We start from the raw sequence: 20546 nt of genomic DNA, 5'->3' as shown, positions 1-20546 counted from the left end.
TCTGGAAACAGAGAATGTTGACATGTGGGAGTAATGCTGATTACACACAGCTCTCTCTGTCAGTTTAGAAATGAATTGGAGATTACTAATCGGTCGTTAATTTTCTAAAATCGGATCGAGGTACCTCTCTTCAACAAGGGCGGACCAAAGCTTCTTTCTGGTCCCTTGGAAATACACCAGACTCTAAGGAAGAGTTGATAATCCGGGTAATAACCGGAAGTAAGTATTTCTTTGTGGACTTCACAAGTTCTTCAACCTGTGACCTAGTTAGTGGTTGAAATCGATCAATCAAGATGCAACACGACAAAGGCGAATCAGGTACTGGATGAGAAGTTCGGCTTGCTACGGCTGAAGTTAAATTATCAAGCCTAACATGGATATTTGATATTTTCTTCTCAAAAAAGCTACCTATGTCATTAGCAAGAGACAGTTTGTTGGTATACAGTGGGAAAGGAGCATCATTAGTGTGCCCTGCGGAGGGTCATGACCAGGTATAACCAGACTACTTTGTCCATATTTGGACCATTTAACTAATGCCATCTTAGATGGCACCGGACGGGACAGCTTCTGCACTAAACAACCCCCTGAGTGAACTGCTGGGGGTGCATTCCAAAATGTAGTCTTACATAACTACCATCTCTGGTAGTCTTGGTATCCTTAAGGAATCCGATCGGTTGAATACAGGTGACACAGAATAATACTACGAGTTAACGTCGAAGACATTCACGCAGAATCATGGCGGTCATGATACTCGTCCATACACAGCTAGAGAGGCAATGCCGGACCAACAGTACTAGTTGGAAATCAAAGTTACAGCTACCATTAAAAGATTAAAAATACGACAGAAAAACTACGAAAGTCTTACCAATTACAAGAAATACATAGCAAATGTTGATGGCTAGGAAAAATGGAGAAAAAGTACGATTTAAAATATCTACAACGAAGCCAAATTTAAGAAGTGGCAGCTACAAACAGCGCCCTTGAATGTGTCTGGGAGTTGTTCTCGGCAGTATTGGAGAGCGCCCTCTTTTGCCCTAGCATTGACCATTTCTTGCTACGTCAGTTTATGCTTGGATTTTTGTATTCTTGCAGCTAATTGATGGTGTTCCGAAAAAATCCAAACAGTCTATAAATATGGTCGAGACTTCTCACGTATTTTTAAGTCGAAAACTATGTCTCTCGTCAACATTGTGCACCAAGGACGGTTTTATGGTTTGTCGTGATGTTTGGCAAAGGACAGAATTTGGGATTTTCAAATACCCATATGCCCACACGTATTTGTTGATAATTACACGTTCTTAAAATTCTTAAAATAAGCTTATCGGGCCCACCCATGGTACGTCGGGGCCACCGTAAAGGGCACAGTAGAATCACAGACTCGAACGCTGCAATAATTAACGATGAATTTATATGTAATCGACACAGATGACGCAATGAACTAATCTTTACATATCTACCAGCTGCTGTTTGGATATAATCATATGTCTTTATTCACCTCTTATGTACATTTTCGGTAACAGGATGTGAGAAAGTAAAGTAAGACCTATCCGATTCGTGATTTGCCATAACCACACTGGTTTCAATCTTTGAACTGTCTATACTGCCTAGCAATTCCACCTTCTTAGAAAATAAATCAGGGCACCAGACACCAGTTAGCACACGAGGTGGTAAATAGACTGGTCACCTTCACTTTCGTTGAGTTGGTATTTCACAGGCTCTGAGTAGATTTCATTCAATTCCTTCCAAACGCAATTGCAGATGAACACAAGCATTCAGAGCGTGATTAACGATCCAGCTGATCTGGTTCCTTGAAGACAGCAGTGACCCGCAGAGTGATGATCTGCACTTAAGATACCCGTGACCAGGCTACTTTTTTTTCCAGTAGGAAAACGTTGCATTGGCACTTTCCCGTGACAAAAATTAGAAGTGCAAGCTAAGACATTCGCTCGTGAATGAATTCCCTTTGACCCGTTTCAGAGCCTTGGGGGTTCCCCGGTTCTATACTGCTGCATCCGTTTAGGACAAACACCGCTCTGCGTCCCTCACGTAATGATACTCACAACCTCAAAATTGTTTCGATCTCTTTTTGTTGTAACAATGGTAAAACCCGAATGTCTTGTTGATAATCTGTGCAGTAAACAAAACAAGATGAAAACCTGATAGTTCAGTGTGTTGCAGCGGTAAGAAATACATGCATAATGTGAAACACTGCTCGGGTGAAAATTATGCTCTACTTCCCAAAAACACCTGCCGTTATGATCTGTACATAAAAGGATAACAATCCTCATGCATTTTATCATCTTTTCAGTCCACTAATTGTTCATTACTAACAAAAGAAAGTAAAGACTCAAGTTTACACTTAAATGAACGGTGGATTAAACCACATCGGCACTTCATTGATTCTATTTACCTGACAGCTTAATAACGCACGACCTCGTCATAATCATTTGTATAACTAATTTTAAAAACGCCACCTTAAAACCAGCATTTATTAGAATAAACAGTTGCTCACAGGTTTGATTTTCTTAGATAGACTAATAGAACAATCGGCAATCATATCCAATCATGATGATATCGTATTTCAGCTATATAGGAAAGTAATTCAAAACAAAAGTTTAATATAAAGTCTCTTTAGAAAACAAAGCTTTATAATACGTGTGTAAAGTAGCTGGAAGAAAATCGTTAGTGGCAGCCTCGTTGCCATCTGGTAATGAGCACGCATCAGCATTGTATTGTAGGGTCAGGAACCAGACTTATGCAATGTTGCTCTCACTTTCCCTTGCACTGGAGCCAGAAATTTTAAAATCAAATCAAATAACTGCACACTGAAATGTTGGATTTTTTCAATTTTTCAAATTTCCTTCAAAGCTGTGAAACAGGAGAGAAAAACAAGATAATACAAAAACGAAAAAGAATCTATGCCACACAGCGCTTCCGGGAATCGAACCCAAAACTCACGAGGTTAACAGTGACGCCTATGCCATGTTAGTAATGAAGTAAAAACACTGCGTGCACATGTGCGTTACTAAGGAATGTGGTGCATCGCTGCGTGGCGCTATACTTCCATCGACGAGAACGAGGCTATCACTAACAGGCGCAGTTTGTATGGGCGGCGCCAGCTTGGTTCCATCTCTGTGCATCGTGAGAGTGATACGTAAACGGCATGTTTAGTCCCCACTTATTTATCTTATTGCATAAGACCAGATAAAGAGCTCTTTCACCAGCAGCAACAAGTTTGTGAACATGAAACTGCACACATACGGCATGAACCGGAGACTATTGAGACACACGGTGGCGACAAACATTCAGATCCTTTTCTGTTATGTCATATTTTGTTCATCGGCTGCGTGCAATGATATTGTCTTCATTTGACTTTCGTTGAGTCATTTTGGAACACCCATATTTTTGCTCCGCTGACTACAAACCACGATAGAATTCTAGCAACAAACAAGACTGAATAATGCAGTTATTGAGTTCAGTTCATCATTCGAGTTGACACCGGCTTTGAAACACTTAGGCTGCATCCGAACCCGTTGTCTAGAGCTAGGTCTAGGTCTTCTCTCCATTGAAAGTACGTGGAGACGCGCAGACAGTAGACCTAGCCGTAGCTCTGGAAGCCCGTTTCGGACACAGGATGATGCCCACCTATGTATCAACTTCTACGCATAGTTAGTACTGACAGACATGAAATAAATGTGAGATTGGACTTGCGTGAAAGAATATTTTTTTAAATGCAAGTCCGTGTGGGATATCGTGGTGAATAAGCAACACTCAATGTGCAAGCAGCCGGTTCCACTGTCCGACAATTCCGAAAGGTCTTGATCAATCGCAGATAAAGTATAACCGTCCTGATCTTAGAGGCCCCATACAAGATATAAATGTTGTGCTCCACAAAAAGGCCATCGTAAAAGGGTGTTCGATTTGGCCGACAGGTGTGTGGGGCTTGACTAAAGCTGAAACCCTTCTGGAAATCGACAAACAGACATGACCGACATTAAGATGTAAAATAAACCCATTGAAATTACACCCACCAAAACAGTGTTTATCATAAGCAAGAGCCATCGACGGTGTCGACCGCTGAACACTGGCAAATCACCGTGCTCCGGTCTAAAGGGCTCTTATATTTTGAAGGAGCTTCCCTTGCCTTAATCGGAAAATGTACTTCTCGCTACACGTGGAAAAAACAACATTCCAATAATGGGTCAAAACCTCTGGAAGTTTAATCTGGACCTTAGTATTCTATCAAAAAGACCGATTCCTTTCGGACTTGTCAAAATGAAATAGATGGATACCAGGCATACCTTCTGGTAAGAATTGCTCGATCTGGAAACCAGACTGACAGGACAGAATGAAAAGCAGCACAATACAAAAGCATGTTAATAACAAGGAATAGCATGAATATACACGACAAAGGAAAATAAGGATACGTGCTGACTTTTAAGTCATCGTCAAATACTTCACAATGCTTCATTTACGTTTCCGTTAGAGTATGTACACCAAAGGCTATCATTGCAAATTTCGACAAAATCCTAAAAGGAAACCAAAATATTAAAAGATATTCTGGTAGAACGACTCCTTGCATCAAATCAGAATGATGTATCTTCAAACGACAAATGCTGTTTAAACGAAAAACCCGCCATAAAAACGAATGTTAAAATCGATGCATGGGTTCGAAAGTTTCCCGCTGGCAAAAAAAACAAAACAAAAAAACATGGTACTTTCTCAGAGGGGATCGCAAAATGAAGGGTCTGAACTTGGCCGGCGACGCTCGGGGTTTTACTTCATGTTGTTGTCGTAGAGGTCCAACTCCTCGAGTAATTCGTTGAGGAGTCGGAGTTTTTCCTGTACCGTGTCGGCGTCCTTCCCCCGCCGCTCTGCCTCCAGTTCTGCCCAGTCACGTTCCTCGGGTGTATCCGGGGCCACACCGCTGGAATAAGTTCAAGAACGTTGAGTTAAATTATCATCATTCTGGTATCATTCTGGCATGGGCAATGGCAGTAAGGTATGTTTTTCTTTAGATGGGACAGGTGTGACCGCTCAACAGTCACAACTAAACAAATTATCAACAGTTGGAAGGGGACAGCCATTTCGGTACTCCAAGAAAGCAAGGTCATTCGTGAACATACGGCTACTCTGATAGCGCAGACCTCGCGTACCGGTGTTCCCAAATGACCCTTGAGCATGTGCTGTTGGAATAATGAATTAGCTCCATCCGAGGAATTTTCATGGAAGCTGACGATTTCAATCCTGTTTCCTTAACTAGTAACTATATCTACTTCTTTTCGTTGCAACACTGAAGCTGTTTTTTTTATATCTCGGAAAAACGGACTTGAAAGATGCATCTTGTGAAAACGAACTATTTCTAATGACAGATCTCCCGAAAAGTAACTTGGACGAAAAATAGACTTCACCTTTTTTACACATATATTTCATGACATTAATGGTTTTCGTAGATTGGTGTCGGAAAAAACTCTAATTCCAAAGGCAAACCCAGAATTGCCGACTGATTAATCTAGCTCCTATAATGATAACTATCTGTGTCAATAAAACGATCTGAATGCTGTTATTGCGTCTGTATGGAATGTTACTATAACTGGGGGCGTGCCATTTACTCAAGAAAACAGGCAGCGACCGATTAGGCGGGCGCCCTCACGGTCTGCAGTTGTCATTCGGATGGAGTGTGCAAGCTTAAGGTACAATGGCATAGTTTTCACCCACACGGAAACAAAACGCAGCTATTTCAGTCGGCACTTTTAAATCCATACCAGGAGATGTTGTAATTCCACTTTAGGAAGCTGCAATTTCGATGTGAAACGTTGACGTCGAAATTTATCTTGCAGAACAGTAACTGTGATCTTTACGTGGGCCGCGACATTGGGAGACAATGCGTCGTGTTCATAAACAAAGTCTTCCGGTTTCTGGTCAGCGCGCGCGTCGCCGTGGACCCAAGCGTCGGCAAACTAAGACGTTTCTTATTTGGTATAATACGATGTTCAAGAGCTGCCAAACTTGCTCGATCGACTGGAATCCTGCCACTGCATAATTTTAACGTGTTTTTAGATGGAGTACGGTTGAGTAACATGTAGAGTAAAGGAGTCCCTCTAGGCCCCCCATACATTTTAGTCGGGCACTTTAGATGATATCTTTTGTGTACCGTACATTTACTTTTGGGAACCAGACAAACGAGGTGGTCTTGTGTCCTGTGTACATCTACAAGCTGAAAACTCTTTCAAACAGTAAAAACTGGGAGCAGTCTAAATTAGAAGGAAGGGAAAGGTGAGGGGCAGAAAAAACGACAAAAATGAGTCGCCAAAAATGAGTCGCCTCACCACTTTTAGAGCCAGCCCTTGCCCAGAAACCGGAGACTTTTTTGGCCTAAACACCAAGTAACGCCGAGGAGGGCCAGGTACGTAGGTGCTACAACCTTCCTAAAACCTATTAAGATATCTTATCTCTATCCTTTTGGGTCTCAATCAGTCTGTACTTATGAAAACAAGCCGACTTTCAGGTTTGGATATGGAAACTGTGTGTGGATGGGAGTGACTTACCCTCGCTTGTATGCATCGAAAATTCTTTTTATAAACGATGTGTTACTTTTGCATTGGGATCCTCTATTGCCAGCTCTCATTCTGAAAGTGAGGGAAAAAAAGGTTGAGTACACTTTGAGAAATCGGCACTAGCTTGACTGCGTCTCTGGGTGGACCGTTTTTGTCATTCATCCTTGACATCTGCTCCTTCAGTCATCGTCGTCGACGTCGTGTTGTCACTGTCTTTAGCTACAATCTTGGCATGTATTGGGTCGGCTTCAACATCGTGAAAAAGATGGGATATTATATATATTTTTTTTGGTGCCCAACATTGGGTACCGGGTGAATCGCTTAACTATCGATTAAAAAGAGAATAACGCCGGGTACGAAATGGCAGCTGTTCTACAAATAAAAATTTCCACAACCGGGTTAATTGAAACAAGTTTGCCCATATATCAGGAGAGAATCAACGCGGTCGGGTAATTTGTTTGTCCAAGTTAGGCAATTCACCTGGTACCCAACAATGGGCAAAGAAATAAAAATAACCAGAATTTTTACCGTGAACTGGCCAAGACTGACTCACCCACAACTCCTTCCCCGCTTTGACTCCTCCGACTCACTCGTCACGGCCACGACCAGCGACAACAGCACCACGACCGCCAGGAATTTGTGCATCTTGGTCTGACGATAAGCCTTTTGTCCTGGACAGAAAAAAAAAACAATAGAGAAGAGAGAAGTTATACCTGATACGTTCTGTGAGGCAAAATCTTGGAGTTGGAGTGAGCTGGTGTCCTTACTTAAAATAAGCTTGAATGCTACAAATTTGGGCAGCATACATTATAGTAATATTTCAAAGAGATTTTCTTCCAACAGGAAAAACCTTTAAAAAGAGAAGCAGTATTCCAGCTGCAGTTTGAACCAAGACTGCCTACAATACTAATCATTTTTCTTAACCACCATGCCACTCAAGATAGCTAGACAGATCTTCCTTTTGCCTTCCTTTGTGCCCGCGACCCTACATAAAGGCTGTGAAGCTGAATCCAGGTAAAACCATAATGTACTAACCTACAAGAAACCCTTAAGAAGGAACTCCCATCCCGCAAACTATCTTTTAAATTTTACACCAATGTGTTAACGGACCGAGCCACGCCCAGCTTTTCAATATTTCATGTATTTTTTTGCATGAGGGACCGTGGTATAACCTTGTCCTTCGGCGACAGAGGTTTAAAAGCCTTCATCGATTTCAGACAAAGCGCAGCCAAGCGCAGAATGTCAAATTCACATAATGGTGAGTATGAATAAAATAAAAGCGGTCTGACGCATTCAGAAACAATACGGCGGTAACCAGACGCCTCCCCCTGGTTCATGTATTATTCAAAGCTGTTGGTTTGGCACTCAGCACAGTGGTTTCGCTCTGGAGCGGTGTATTCAATATTTCATTTCTTTTTAAGCCCGGTAAACGAAGCGTGCGCTGATGTTGCCTCCGATAGACCTGTGGCCAGCGTCTAACGTGTTCAGAACCATTAGACTGTTGTATTACCAATGTTGTGTAAACGAGCGGGCGATTACCTGCAACAGTGGCGCGCCGAGAAATTACCATTTAGAAGAGCGAGACACTTCCACTGAGGCACTGATGGAGTTTTTAGGATACGATTAGGGTGGGTTGGTTGGTCGATCGGTCGGTCGGTCATTTAACTCTTTTGTACTATGAATGGTCAGTCAGTCAGTTAGTTACCTAGTTAGTTAAAGTGCTTACGACAAAGAGGAGAGGGTAAAGGATTTCAGGTTTCGTTTGTAGAAAGGGTGCATGAGTTTAATGAGATTGGGTTAGGATTAGAGTTTTGGCGACGGTATGGTGTCTTAATTATCCTCCGTAGTTGAGGTTAAGTTTACATCGACTGGCATGACAGTTAGGTTTCCTGAAAGAGCTGAATTCTTTTAAACCATCTCACGCAGAGCTGACTAGGTAGTCCGGTGCCCAAACACATTTGAGATTTCAACTCACTTTGACGCAAGGTTTTGTTGTTACGGTCACTTCAAGTTCAAGGCTACATGCGTGCCAGCCCGCGTGCCTTGAGCGCCGCAGTGGAGAAAGTATACATGTTTGAATGGCCCATCTCTGGAAGATGGGCGCTGCGCATGCGCAAGAACAGTTGGTTCAATTTTTGCAAAGTTGGTGTCAAAATGATCGTAAAATCTTACCTAAAACTCCCAAAGACACGACCTATGAAAAAAAGCTGCGGTATTGGAAAAAAGATGGGAGGCGTATTCCGCTCCTGCTGTCTTAGGGTTAAGATCACATGCTACATAAGGCTAGGATTACTCTCCAGCCTTGAAGTCGTTTTTAAGAATAGGGTCAGAGTTACGCCCATAAGTATCATTCAAGGTTAAGCGTGATGGTACACTGGGTTGCAGCAAAGGTAGCCACCAATTTAAACGAAAGATACCAGTGGGTGATACACGATGCAGTGCCCGACCACGAGGTTGCCACAGACGGGTCACTTTTTGAAGTGCATTGTGGGAAATGGTCGCAACAAATTCCATTCGCCGGCTGCGCGCGGGGAATTTGAATAATTTCTGATGTTTGTCAGGGGAGACGATTCGTGAGTGTATTTCGAATAGCAGTTTTACTTGATCATTTCCTTTTCTCTTGTACAGAATGTACCAATCTATAAGAAATGTTCCCAAGACTGGCCAGGTTGTTCCATTTACATTTAAGGCTCAAATGCAAATCGCAGCAAAGCGGTCATGCTTTTGTCAAGCGTAAACGTGAAAAGTGGCTTCTCCATTGCCGCCTCTTGGTGGTGCACTGTATTGTGAATCCCCCGTTCAGATTATCACAGCCGCGCAGTCTAGCCTTGCAGGAACGGCTCTAGCCCCGCTCGTCAACCGTGTAGTTTAGGAATGTACATGACTGTGCAGTCGTTCGATCAAAGAAATATCAACTGCTTGAAAGAAGACTAAAAATACCCTTTTCTCTGCGCAAGCATGCCGTATGTATTTGAGGCAAAGACACAACAATATTTCGAAAAGGCTTTTAGTCAAAAACGTAGACGACATCGGTCAATATTTTATCAGATTTTTCGAAAATGCTGCACAACTATGTAATGAAGGAATATTTCATGATATTATGAAATAAAATATCTAATGAAATATTCTAATATTTGTTATATGCTTTGACTCATAAAAATTTCACAGGGGACGTTTTTGTGAGAGGTAATGTTTTTTATCTGATGTGCCGTTGAAATTTAATATTCTGTTATTTTCGATTTTTCTATTTTATCGAATGAATATCAAATTGTCAGCCCACCGCAATCTGCCTAATCGGCTTATCAAAATAAATGTTTTCCTTTCTCCAAGGATTAGAACGAAATGCCTTTGGGGGTGCCGACGAACTCTGGCCCTGAACAAAATGTTCGCGGCACTTCTCCGTTTGGAAGTCACCTGATTATCTCGCTCCAAATACTCTCCGCATATCATTCGATTATTGACGAGAGTGGGCATGCATTCTTATCTGTCCCGAGGCGGTGCATCATCTATAGGAACTGGGTACCCGACTACTCGACCGTTCACGTCCTGGGAACGACTTCTACATTTCAGTGGGCGTCACCACCGTTAAAGCTTACCCAGTGCCAACCTCTCAGATAGTTTTGAATTTGGTGAAAGTATTAGTAATCATAACAATGTCGACTCAATGTTCTCTCGAATAATGAGACAATGGAAATTTAATGAGCTCCCTCAGTAAATTATGACGGTGGGGGTGCTGGCAGGGAGAGGAAGTGAATCGTACCCGCTCGTCTTTCGTCAAGCGTTGTGCGTACTGTCCATGTGGACTTGTGGTGGTAACTACCGCGATAGCCTAGACTGGAGGCTTTTCAGACTCCACAAAATGTATTTAATCCTGCGTAAGCGACATATAAAAGGAAGCCAGCGATCTTCAACTGATTATTGCCTTGTTGGTTGGGAGAACAGAACAGAATCTGCTGCGAGATCAAGACAGTCGCAGACTGATTAACCTAATAGACGCTACAATTTTTTTCTTGGGTTTTTATGCATAACGATATCCCACCACTCTGTAACATGGGCAAGTAATAACAGGTGCACGTAGAATGCATTGATGGCGCCGTGATTGTCGGGCATGGCTGATTGACTCCATCAAATTGGCCCAACGACTTCAGCACTATGCTTTAATAGCATGGCTAACTTGTTTTGACAAGGAATGTCGCGACAAGTGTGGCCTGACTCTCGATTATCATCTGGGATGATTGGACAGATTTGAAACAGGCACTCGGAAGATGGGAACACGGGCAACCGTGCCACTCACTGGCGAAACTACCCCCATCTGCATCGGGACATGGGGGCCTGGGGCCACAGTGCCTGCGGGAAGGAGGGTGGCATCAAAAGAACAATAGATCAGTTTGATGCTCATGGCTTTTGCCAGTGGGGGCAGCTTCTTGCCGTGAGGGGGGGTTCAGGCATCCCCTTGGCCACTGGCCTGCTGGCGAAACCAGAGAGTACAGCGCCACCCAAGCCGATACCCACAGATACTTATAAGTGAGGCCTGCGCAGCAAAATATCCTGCAAGAACTGCGATACTGATAATTATACTATGTGTAATATCTTCGTATGATGCAATACAGTAGGAAAAACTTATATCAGTGTCAGCGTCACGAAAATTTGCAAGCAGAAGGCTCGAACAAGCCCCACTTATAAGTTTGCCCACTGTATTGCATCATATGATAATATATTAGCATCACAGTTAGAGCGTGGCTATTTTGCTGCACAGGCCTCACTTATAAGTAGCGGTGGGTAGTCGGATCGGGTGGGAGAGCAACCAGGTCTCCGCCCCCCAAAAGAAAAACAATCAAGTCTTGCCCCTTCAGTGGGGACATAAAGGCTGTTTACATACTGTCACATCTCTATTCGCTAACCCCCTGAAAATTTGGTCAGGGATCTGCCCATGATCTGGGAAAGTTTGACTTCAGTTCTTCCACTAGGTCAGCACATCAAGTAGCCGCAACCATAAAAGACATTGCCGAAGCGGGTCGAACAAAGACGTTTTTACGGTTATTCGTGGCGGCGTCGACTCATTCGGCAAGAGCGTTAATGCTCCAAGCATTGCTCGCTAGACAAAAGTTGTTTAAAGTTGCTTTGCAAAAGGCAATTGAAGGCCATAATTTTCATGGAACTTTTTTAACATAAGTAGACCTTCTTTCCTATATAGTTGGCACACATCACTTTAACATTCCGTATAGACTTCGAATGCTGCAAAATTTGATGTTAAGATTTGAAGCTTTCCACAGAGCAGAATAGAAAAGGAGAGGACTTGTGGTGACACCATGTGGATAGATCTCAATAGAAGAGGTGTCGTTCTGATTAGAACCAGTGAGTGGTTTCGACCAGGGTGCCCTGGTCGTCTTCGGGAGTGGAGAAGGATGTTGTCAGGGTTTTGTCTGTAAACATTTTCCTGCCTCAAGGTGCATTATCATTAAGGGGGAGTAGTCAGTAATTTGTTGTTAGTATTCGATGTTTTGTTTGAGGTGTTGTTTAAATTTGTTTTCACACACTTTATCGTTTGTTCCTTTTGTACAGGTTTGCTACCGTAACTTCCGGTGGGGGAAGATGTGCAGCTATTACGTAACTGGAGCACGGGGATTGAGTCGTGTTATTTAATTTTTTGAGGTATTTACTTTTAAATTTAATTTTTTTTCTTAAATACAAAGGCTGGCTGTTTTGGTTTGAATTCTTTGACGTTGAGAACAATGACGTCAGCAAATGTGTTTGCTCGCCACCGAACAATCTAAAATCTCATTTGCAGAGAAATCACAATTTCCGATAACAATGAAGAAAGCACAGCGATAGGAAGAACTAATGTGATTTTCCCGCGATGCAACTCAGTCGGATTTAATTTGCGTGGGTAGGGTCGTTCGTTTACACAGGCAGTGGTCCTCGGTATATAGGAGCAGATCACACGACACCGTCATTGCACCGGCGAAAAAAGCGGTGAACGTGTCCTAGGAAAAAAGGTCGGAGAGCATGCATCTACTAAGAAAAACAATAGCCCTTCGCCTTCAAAATGTGGACGTAATTGCTTTAGATCTCTCACATCGAAGAAAAAAAAACATTTTGGCCAATTATAATTACAGCTCTTGGCAATTATAATTGCAGCTCTTGGAGATGATCAAAAAATCAACCTTCTGGGAACTGCGAAGGCTAACCATTGGAAAGGGGCATTGATGGTCTTTCTCTCATCAAGCTTATGGTGATTATTTGCATCTCAGCCACCGTCCAGGCTAATGCAAGTCCGGATAAGAGGCGTTCGCCTTTGATATCATTCCGAATTACGGACTTTCTCTGCCACTTCCCGTATTTTTCCCCCACTGAAGTCGATTGGCGGTAAACCGCTCCGGCTAATATGTCGCCGCTGGACATAGAAGCTTTTAAGCGATAATATCCCCTTCCACCAACTTTCTTTGCTCCAAAATGGGTCTGGTTGGGGCTAAGTGCGCGCATCGGACAACGTTTTGAATATTAACAAACTGGATTACACGGGCGCATCAGATGAAAAGAGGAAACTTAAAGGATGTAAGAGGAGAAAGGAGAAAAGTTTAACAGGAATGACTACTTCCGGTATCTAAAAGAAACTTAGTGCATAGGTTGACAGATATGGCCCAATCCTGCTGCTGGCGTTACGTGCGCACGCAGTCGCGATGGACATCGTGCGTTTTATCTGTGTCCTTGTTCTTTGGTTATACGTACATCATTTCTAGAAAAAAAAAGTGAGGGGAAAAAAGGCCGCGTCGCCGCACCACTTTTGGAGCCCGCTCCTGATCAGAAACCGGAGACTTTTTATGGCCGTAGTAAGATACATCTTTGCTTGATTGACATTAGACACAAGACTTACACACTGATGTTGTAGACGTTAGTCCTCTGATTGCATGCACCGCAATTTTCCTAGCAACGGAGGCTCCATTGGCAGCTACCTATGCATCGCTGGTTCAAGAACCACTATGAAACGCAAGCATTGCTGTGTTGGTTTTTTTTTTCAACCGATGAGGAGGTGCTCCTGCTCAGGGCGGATAAAAGGAGTAACATGGGCACCACGACAATTGCCTTTCAACACTCGTGCCATCCTCTTGGTTCACTCTCCTCACGTGCACAGCCGGCGGATTCACCTGCGATTACATTGGTGTGCGGCTCACCAATAATTGACTCGCCTCAGCCCTGCGGTGTTAGCCTCTGCTCGAGCCTGTGAATAATATTCTGCTGTTGGATATGTCCGTTGGTAGCCTGATCGACTTTATTCAACGCCCAAAGGGCCCAGGTGGAGTCCACCCCCGCTCATCAATGACGTCACAGCTACGCATTTTCTTCGTCCTTCCAAGCCTCTCTTGCTTCCAAACCTTGAGTACGTAGACTGAGGTTTTGTGCACGTTTGACACAATTTAAAGATTTCATCACTATACTCTCTAAACTGTGAGCCAGAGTGCCTCTAAATATGTAATTGTGATTGGTGGTTTTGTGAAATACTGACCATACTTTGAGAAGTGCATTTTCTAAATAAAATCAATATTAGGGTAAGATGAGAGAAATAATGGTCTCTTATATTAGGAAGTCCCTGCAGAGCAAAAGGAATAATAGTGAAAACATTCTCGCTATAACACCCCACGCCAGGAGTGTCCAGTCAACCAAATCGACCTGATGCAGCTGGAATGACGTCTAGCAAAGGAGCAGAAAGCCGACGGGGAGCAAGCCGGCGGTCAATTGGACGCGATAGGAATCGCCAGGGCAGCGGCGCGGATCAAACCTGTATGCCATTAGGGCTATTATACGGCGGCCCGCGAGATCCTTATCTGCCACGCGGAGTGCGAGATGCTCATTTGGAGGGATCGCGTATTTATAGGGAATACCCGGCGCAGGGCCCTCGATGCAATGCAAGGGGGGTTTCACAATAAACGCGATTGGAGACACAACAGCGCGTATATCTTTGCTTTGCGAGGGTTGCCTTAGACAAGAGTGAATTTAGGGTCCATTTTTTCGGGATGTATGGATTCCACCTGTGCGGCGATTAATCATATTCTTATCACCTTTTCATGCTTTGGTAATTTTTACACATTAATACAAGGTTGGATCCAGAGCCTCATCTTCAGAAGAGCCAATTTTTTTTTTGGGGGGGGGGTTGAAAGGGGAGAGTAAAAACTGGGAATTTTTGGAAGGTATTAACCTTTTACGGCCCTTCTCAGGGATTAGGCTGCATTGCTGGGGAAATGAAATAGACCAAAACACTTGCCTTTCTGTTATTAATATTTTTGGCTCTTTTTTTGGGGGGGGGCAATAGCGCCCATCCCCCTCCCCTAATCTGTGCTCCAATAAATAAAGAAATATAAAAAACAGACAGGACTATGCGGAGAACAAGTGTTTTGGTGTTTAAAATCGGACTCTTTCTAATATACAATCTCCTTAGAGTTTCCAAAGGTCTTGGGGGCTACAAACAAGCAAGATTTTACATAATAGTGCTTTTATGAAGGGCTTCGATAAAAGTCACCAAACTCTAATGTTCTCGAGTCAAAATTCCATTTCAATTCTGCCATCATGGAGTGGGGGACGATCATGTGCAATACGGACAAAATCAACTTAAAACCGAAATTCAAATTATTCGGTTTTGGAAGATATATCTCATCAAATCAACACTTTTGTTTCCCTTCAATTATTACATATTGGCCACTGTTTCCAGTTCTTACCTTTGGTCAGTATTCTATGATCTCATAGTAATCTGTTTATTGTTGTCTGTCTTCATTTTGCGATATCGAAGTCATGTAGAGATTTTTTTCATGCTGTGAATTTATCTTTTCCCCTGGCGTATGCCAGGTGGGGTAATTTTAATTAACCATTTTAATTTCAATTTCATCACATATTTCATAAACAGAACACTAGGGGTAACGTTCAGCCAAGCCTGAACACAGTCCAAGTACGCTGATGGAACGACTCAGCTTTAAAAAAACCCACTTAATGAACAAGTATAGAATGTCAAAGGGCTCAAAACGAGATCAAATATTCGGTTACTGGGTTTCTTTGTAAGCCAGACAGCGCGCCTATCAAACAGAAGCTCTCATAAATTCCGGGAGAATCAGGTCGGTCTTATCTCCGTTTGATCTGGGTAAATTAGAGTGCGTTTGAAGTTTTGACTCTTGAACGGCATTTCGGTTTTGTTCTGACAAAAGGTCACTTCTGCCTCGTCTTATTGTTCGCTAGCTCAAACGCAGGTGTAATTTGAGCTCACGACGCTGAAACACACGGAACTTAATCTCTTGTTCCTAACACCGGTGTTCGCTTTTGATCCAACGTGTAAGCTGGCACTTCCGTTTATGACAACCTGTAACATTTTCACGTCATTTCTCTCTTTGTTGCTGTTTTTCAAAAGGCTTTGACATTGACAAGTAGAGTCCGGTGACCTTCCAAAGCCCAGAATCACAACGCTCAACCTAGTTACCCGGATGAGATGCCTTTGTGGAGATTTTTCAAAACGACTGACAGCGGACGAGATTTTTTTTTATTCTTCCGTTTGTGAATTACGTAGGGAGTTTGTAGTTTACTTCACTGCTGTTTGCTGTTGGTGCTGCCGTTGGTGGCGGATTCCTGTATACTGGGCCCAATTTCATGGCGTTGCTTACCGCAGGCTGAATTATTTTTTTGCTATTGTTCAGCCGGCCATAGTTTTACCAACGAATTATTCTAGGCAATAATCCGACTGTGACGTCGGAAGTGCAGACCCAACAGAGGGATTGCACTTGAAGCTTTTTCCATGGTTCCTTTGCCTTGTAAAAGGAACTGTTTACCGAGTACCAGCTGCAAGGAGTCTATCGGTGCTGCTGTTGTTCATGTTCACGCTGCTGTCTTCCGGTACGTGCTTTCAAGTCTTATCAAGCTTGGTCATCCTTACTTCTCCTAAATTTGCAATTTCCAGAGTTTCCAATATTTCACGGTTATCGTCGATGCAACCACATGTTGAGTTTTTTTTTTCTATCATTTCTTGACTATGTCCTTGGCCTTCGACTTAATGTTTTCAATCCAGTGGTTTACCGAGTCCAAGTGAAGTGATAATGTGAGAAATGTTTCGGATCGTGCCCTTCACCCCATTTCCCGGATTACAAATATTGCACGAGAGAGGCAATTTAGTTTGTTGAAAATGTGAAGGGAAATCCTTCCATCAGTACATTGTCGCCAGATCCAATCGAAAGGTCGTACAGGCTCTAAAAATGTTAAATTTCTTGATAGTTTTCGATGGTTGGGGTTTAAACGCTGTGCAATGCTTCATAACCAATAAACCTGCTGAGTTTGATTCTCCAAAGTCCTTGGATTTCATGGTGGGCAATTTTCTTCGCTCTACACGGAAATGTCTATTGCCTCCACGTAATACGGGCAATTCACAAGAGTGCGCCTTCAAGAGTGTGCAACGCTTTGACCAACCACAGCGTGCGAAATCTGTCGACCTTCTCCAAACGCGCACTGGGTCGACAGATTTCGCGCGCTGTGGTTGGTCAGCACGTTGCAAACTCTTGGAGGCGCACTATTGTGAAACACCCGTATTAAATCTCGAAACAAAATGCATTCCTGTCGGGTACACACACTGACAAGTTATCGCGTAAATATGCGACAAGGGTGGCTTTTTTGACTGACATGTCTGCACACGATGACCTCGTAGTGACAGTTACCGTACACATCCAGGTCAATTACCGTGTACGTTACGGCCGTGCGGCCGTTGCCATCACTGGTAGTGCCAGCAACATGACAAGTAGGCATACGGATGTCAGGGAGGTTGTGCATTCATACAGATACGCGCACGCATGCGCTTAGCTATCTGCATGCGTTGACGATGTACCCGTTGTTTCGTGAAGTCCATTTCCGATAACGGAAAACCACCCTGAACCTTTTCGTATTCGAAAGAGTTTGGAACTCATTAAACCGACCCGTATAATTTATCTTTGCGATTCATTTCATTTTCACTCTGATCGTGAATACATGTAGAACGTAGCACGGATTAACTGGAAAGTTGAAGTTTACTACGCGTTTTGTACTTACGTGTAGCAAATGAAATATCCCGGTCCGTTTAGCGGAAAGTGACCTGCTTATGACGTCATAAAACTACACAAACTGGTGACGTATCCAGCGTGCAAAACATAACCGTTAGCGTGCAAAACCTCTCTAATGATTACCGTATTTCAAAAGGAAATTTCTTTCGAGAATAAAGCACGCATATGCGTTAGCACGAGCATGTGGGCAAGTGGCCGCTCTGCTGGAGCAAACCTCGCATACGCGCAGTAATGTTCCCGAATGGCCTCAGACGCGCTTCTTTTGGAGCATGCACAGTTGGAATGAAGAATTTGTTCATTCTCATAGTACGTTTATTTGACACTTTGTATTGGCCCCTTTGTTTGATGGTGAATTATTGCTTACAGTCCTTACAACGTATATGATAGATATAGTGCATGTGCACTGCAAGAGAGTCGCGATTTTCTTTTTCTTTTTTTGTGGCCACTGCACGCTTCCGTACCTTTGAAGTTCATCTCCGGTGCATTGGCATTTCACCAATGTTTGCATTTCTGCACATCAATTTATACGCGCATTCCACGGACTGTCATTCGACTGTTTAGTGTATTGATCGTACGCGCTAAGAAAAGACAAAACATTTTCCCCAGGGGCTACCAGAGTCATCGCCGCCAACTGCTCCAAACATTACTCAATATTCATGTCTTTGAATGCATGGGCGTAATTTGACTGCGACGATGCGCTCAGTTGGTGATAAAAACTAAAAAGAGGGGATGCTGCCATCGGTCTTTTTTTTTTTACTTTTAGACAGAATTAGAGTCTCTGCAATACTTTTTGGGGGGCCTACGCCAGATCAACTTGACCCTGTGAAATAACTTTGTAATTAACTTTGGCAAAATTATGTTCATGGATTTCTTTACAGTGTGAAATGGCCTCAGTTGCCAGTTAAATCCGGTAGTTAAAAGATTGTGCAACTTTAAGGAATTTATTGTCTGAACAAACATCCCTTAGCTTCATATGTAATTAATCAGAAGCATTTTGGCTTCCCTTCAGATCTTCTCAGTGTTCCGTCCCATTCTCCTGTACGCAAGCATTCTGCCTATAGACCGCCATAGACCTCCAGATTGCGACCAATCAATGGGCTTCCGAGTGACACAGTGAAGCCGCTCTCAGCTATCGACCAATCAGTGCGGCCCCTTGATCTCGGTTTTGGCCAGTTCCCGGGTTAAGGAGCACGCGGCCGGTGCTATTCGTCCCAAGATGACATTTAACAATTGTTGCCTGAGATGTAGGGGTCCATTGTGTTTTTATCCAAGGGGGTGAATGGCACTCGAGGCGAAATCGAGGGTGCCATTTGCCCCCGAGGGTGAACATAACCCATGGACCCCGTGACGGCAAGCAACAATTATTTGGTTACACTATGGTCATAGATTACACTGGAAACGGTCTTATGTGTATTGCATGCAATTTTTAATTGCAAGACAAATTAAAACAATATGACAAATTGAAACAACTGAAAAACAAAGTAGATATTAAACTACAAGGAAAAATGTTGATTGTGATGTCCTTTGTTGACCTATGTTCTTGTTTTTGGTTGCTTTTTTGGGGGGTCTAGGATTTATAACAAACTGGTTTACTAGAGAAACCTGGGATTCAAAGGGCACGGGGGTTTTGTCGATGGTTGAATTCCAAGATTCACAAGACTGAAGATCAGACAAGAAGAGACAGCGGCATGTGCGTTTTATATTATACAGCAATGGCGATCGCATCGGAAACAGTGATCAGAGCGTACTCATGGTCCACCAACGTAGCTGGGTGCAAGAACAGAAGTTCCATAACCCACGGGTCTCCGTCATGGTCAGAGGGAAGTAAGTAGCACATGCTAACAGAGAGAGTGTTTCAATGTCCCCACACAGTGCACATCTCCTACAATAATAGGCGCGTAGTAGTACTACCACGGCTATACACCCTCGTACCCAAGATTAAACAATTACAACGCAGTAGACACGACACATAAACTGTGGGAAAGATCACCGTTATACATCTTTTTTGTTTTGTTTTTTGTTTGTTTGTTTGGTTGGTTGGTTGCCCGGCAACATAGCCAGTGCGCTCGACGCGTGAATGATACATGTGCGCTTGTAGCATATCATGCGATCAATTTGCGACCACTATAGATTCACCATCTATGATCGTGGTATAACAACTTGTCTTAGTGAAACTCGTGTATGACGGCACTACGCCAAAGTGAGCATAATACCCCTAACACAATGACAGCTTTCGGCTCAGTTTAAACTCACCAACGGAAAATTCTTCTGCCGTGGTCTTCCAAATGTCAGCGGTGTTTTTTTTTATTCTTCCCACCAAATCAAATTCCACTAGAGCTCTAGCCCGGCGCTGACTACTTAACGCACAATGCATCCCCGGTTGGGACAGACACCTAATCAAATCATTAGGAACTGTAGTTTTCTTAGTCGGTGAATGCCAATGGTCAAGTATCCAGTATTTCTTTCAAGACAAATAAAGGGCAAATGTCAACAAACGTAAGGAGACTTCAGAGGGTTTTTTCCTCCGAGAGAAGGAGAATGTTACTGACGTCGAACCCTTCATTCTACGCAGTGTGAATCACTCACTTTCCTTAATGACGTTTGCAAATTCTTCTGTCAACACAGCACGTGCTAGGTTTATAGCATAATGGACGCTTGCATTCAAGCCGATGAAGAAAATCGCGATGTGTTTTGAGCTATGTGACAGTGAAGTAAACATTATCACCTTTGAAATGGGCGTGCACTTCTAATTATGAGAATCGAATTTGCAAGCATGGTTTCAGAGAATGTGAAAATAATACATCAACTCAAAAATACTTGGGAACGTGTTCGTAGATAAGGGCGTCATGTGCTTTGGGGACTGCTATGCCGAGCTACCAATAAGAGAAACAATGGTTCCTGGTATGAATGCAGTCCTCAGTCCCTCGAG

At 43.1% G+C, this 20546-nt stretch overlaps 1 protein-coding gene and 1 long non-coding RNA gene across 3 annotated transcripts in view; one reads left to right on the top strand and one right to left on the bottom strand.

Annotated features, from left to right (window-relative positions):
• Positions 1-1461: 1461 nt before the first annotated feature.
• The window catches only part of LOC147795834 (uncharacterized), a 39269-nt gene continuing 20184 nt past the window's right edge, over positions 1462-20546 (bottom strand). For both annotated transcript variants that reach the window (XM_087130551.1, XM_087130550.1), the window contains 3 exons: positions 7111-7228; positions 6549-6629; positions 1462-4927 (listed from right to left, as the gene is read on the bottom strand). In XM_087130551.1, coding sequence (XP_086986677.1) covers positions 4777-4927; positions 6549-6629; positions 7111-7202 — 324 coding nt within the window. In that variant the 5' untranslated portion in view covers positions 7203-7228 and the 3' untranslated portion in view covers positions 1462-4776. The remainder of the gene's footprint in view (positions 4928-6548; positions 6630-7110; positions 7229-20546) is intronic.
• Positions 6199-19176, top strand: LOC147795835 (uncharacterized). Its single transcript, XR_015423497.1, has 3 exons — positions 6199-6406; positions 12120-12209; positions 18627-19176. It is a non-coding gene; the product is annotated as an uncharacterized LOC147795835 (long non-coding RNA).

The sequence above is a fragment of the Acanthaster planci genome, linkage group LG20 (genome assembly GCF_054643075.1).
Source record: "Acanthaster planci isolate LZ-2023a linkage group LG20, COTS_SCS, whole genome shotgun sequence".
Classification (NCBI taxonomy): domain Eukaryota; kingdom Metazoa; phylum Echinodermata; class Asteroidea; order Valvatida; family Acanthasteridae; genus Acanthaster; species Acanthaster planci.
Note: the sequence above shows the minus strand (reverse complement) of the source record. Positions and strands in the feature narration are given on the sequence as shown.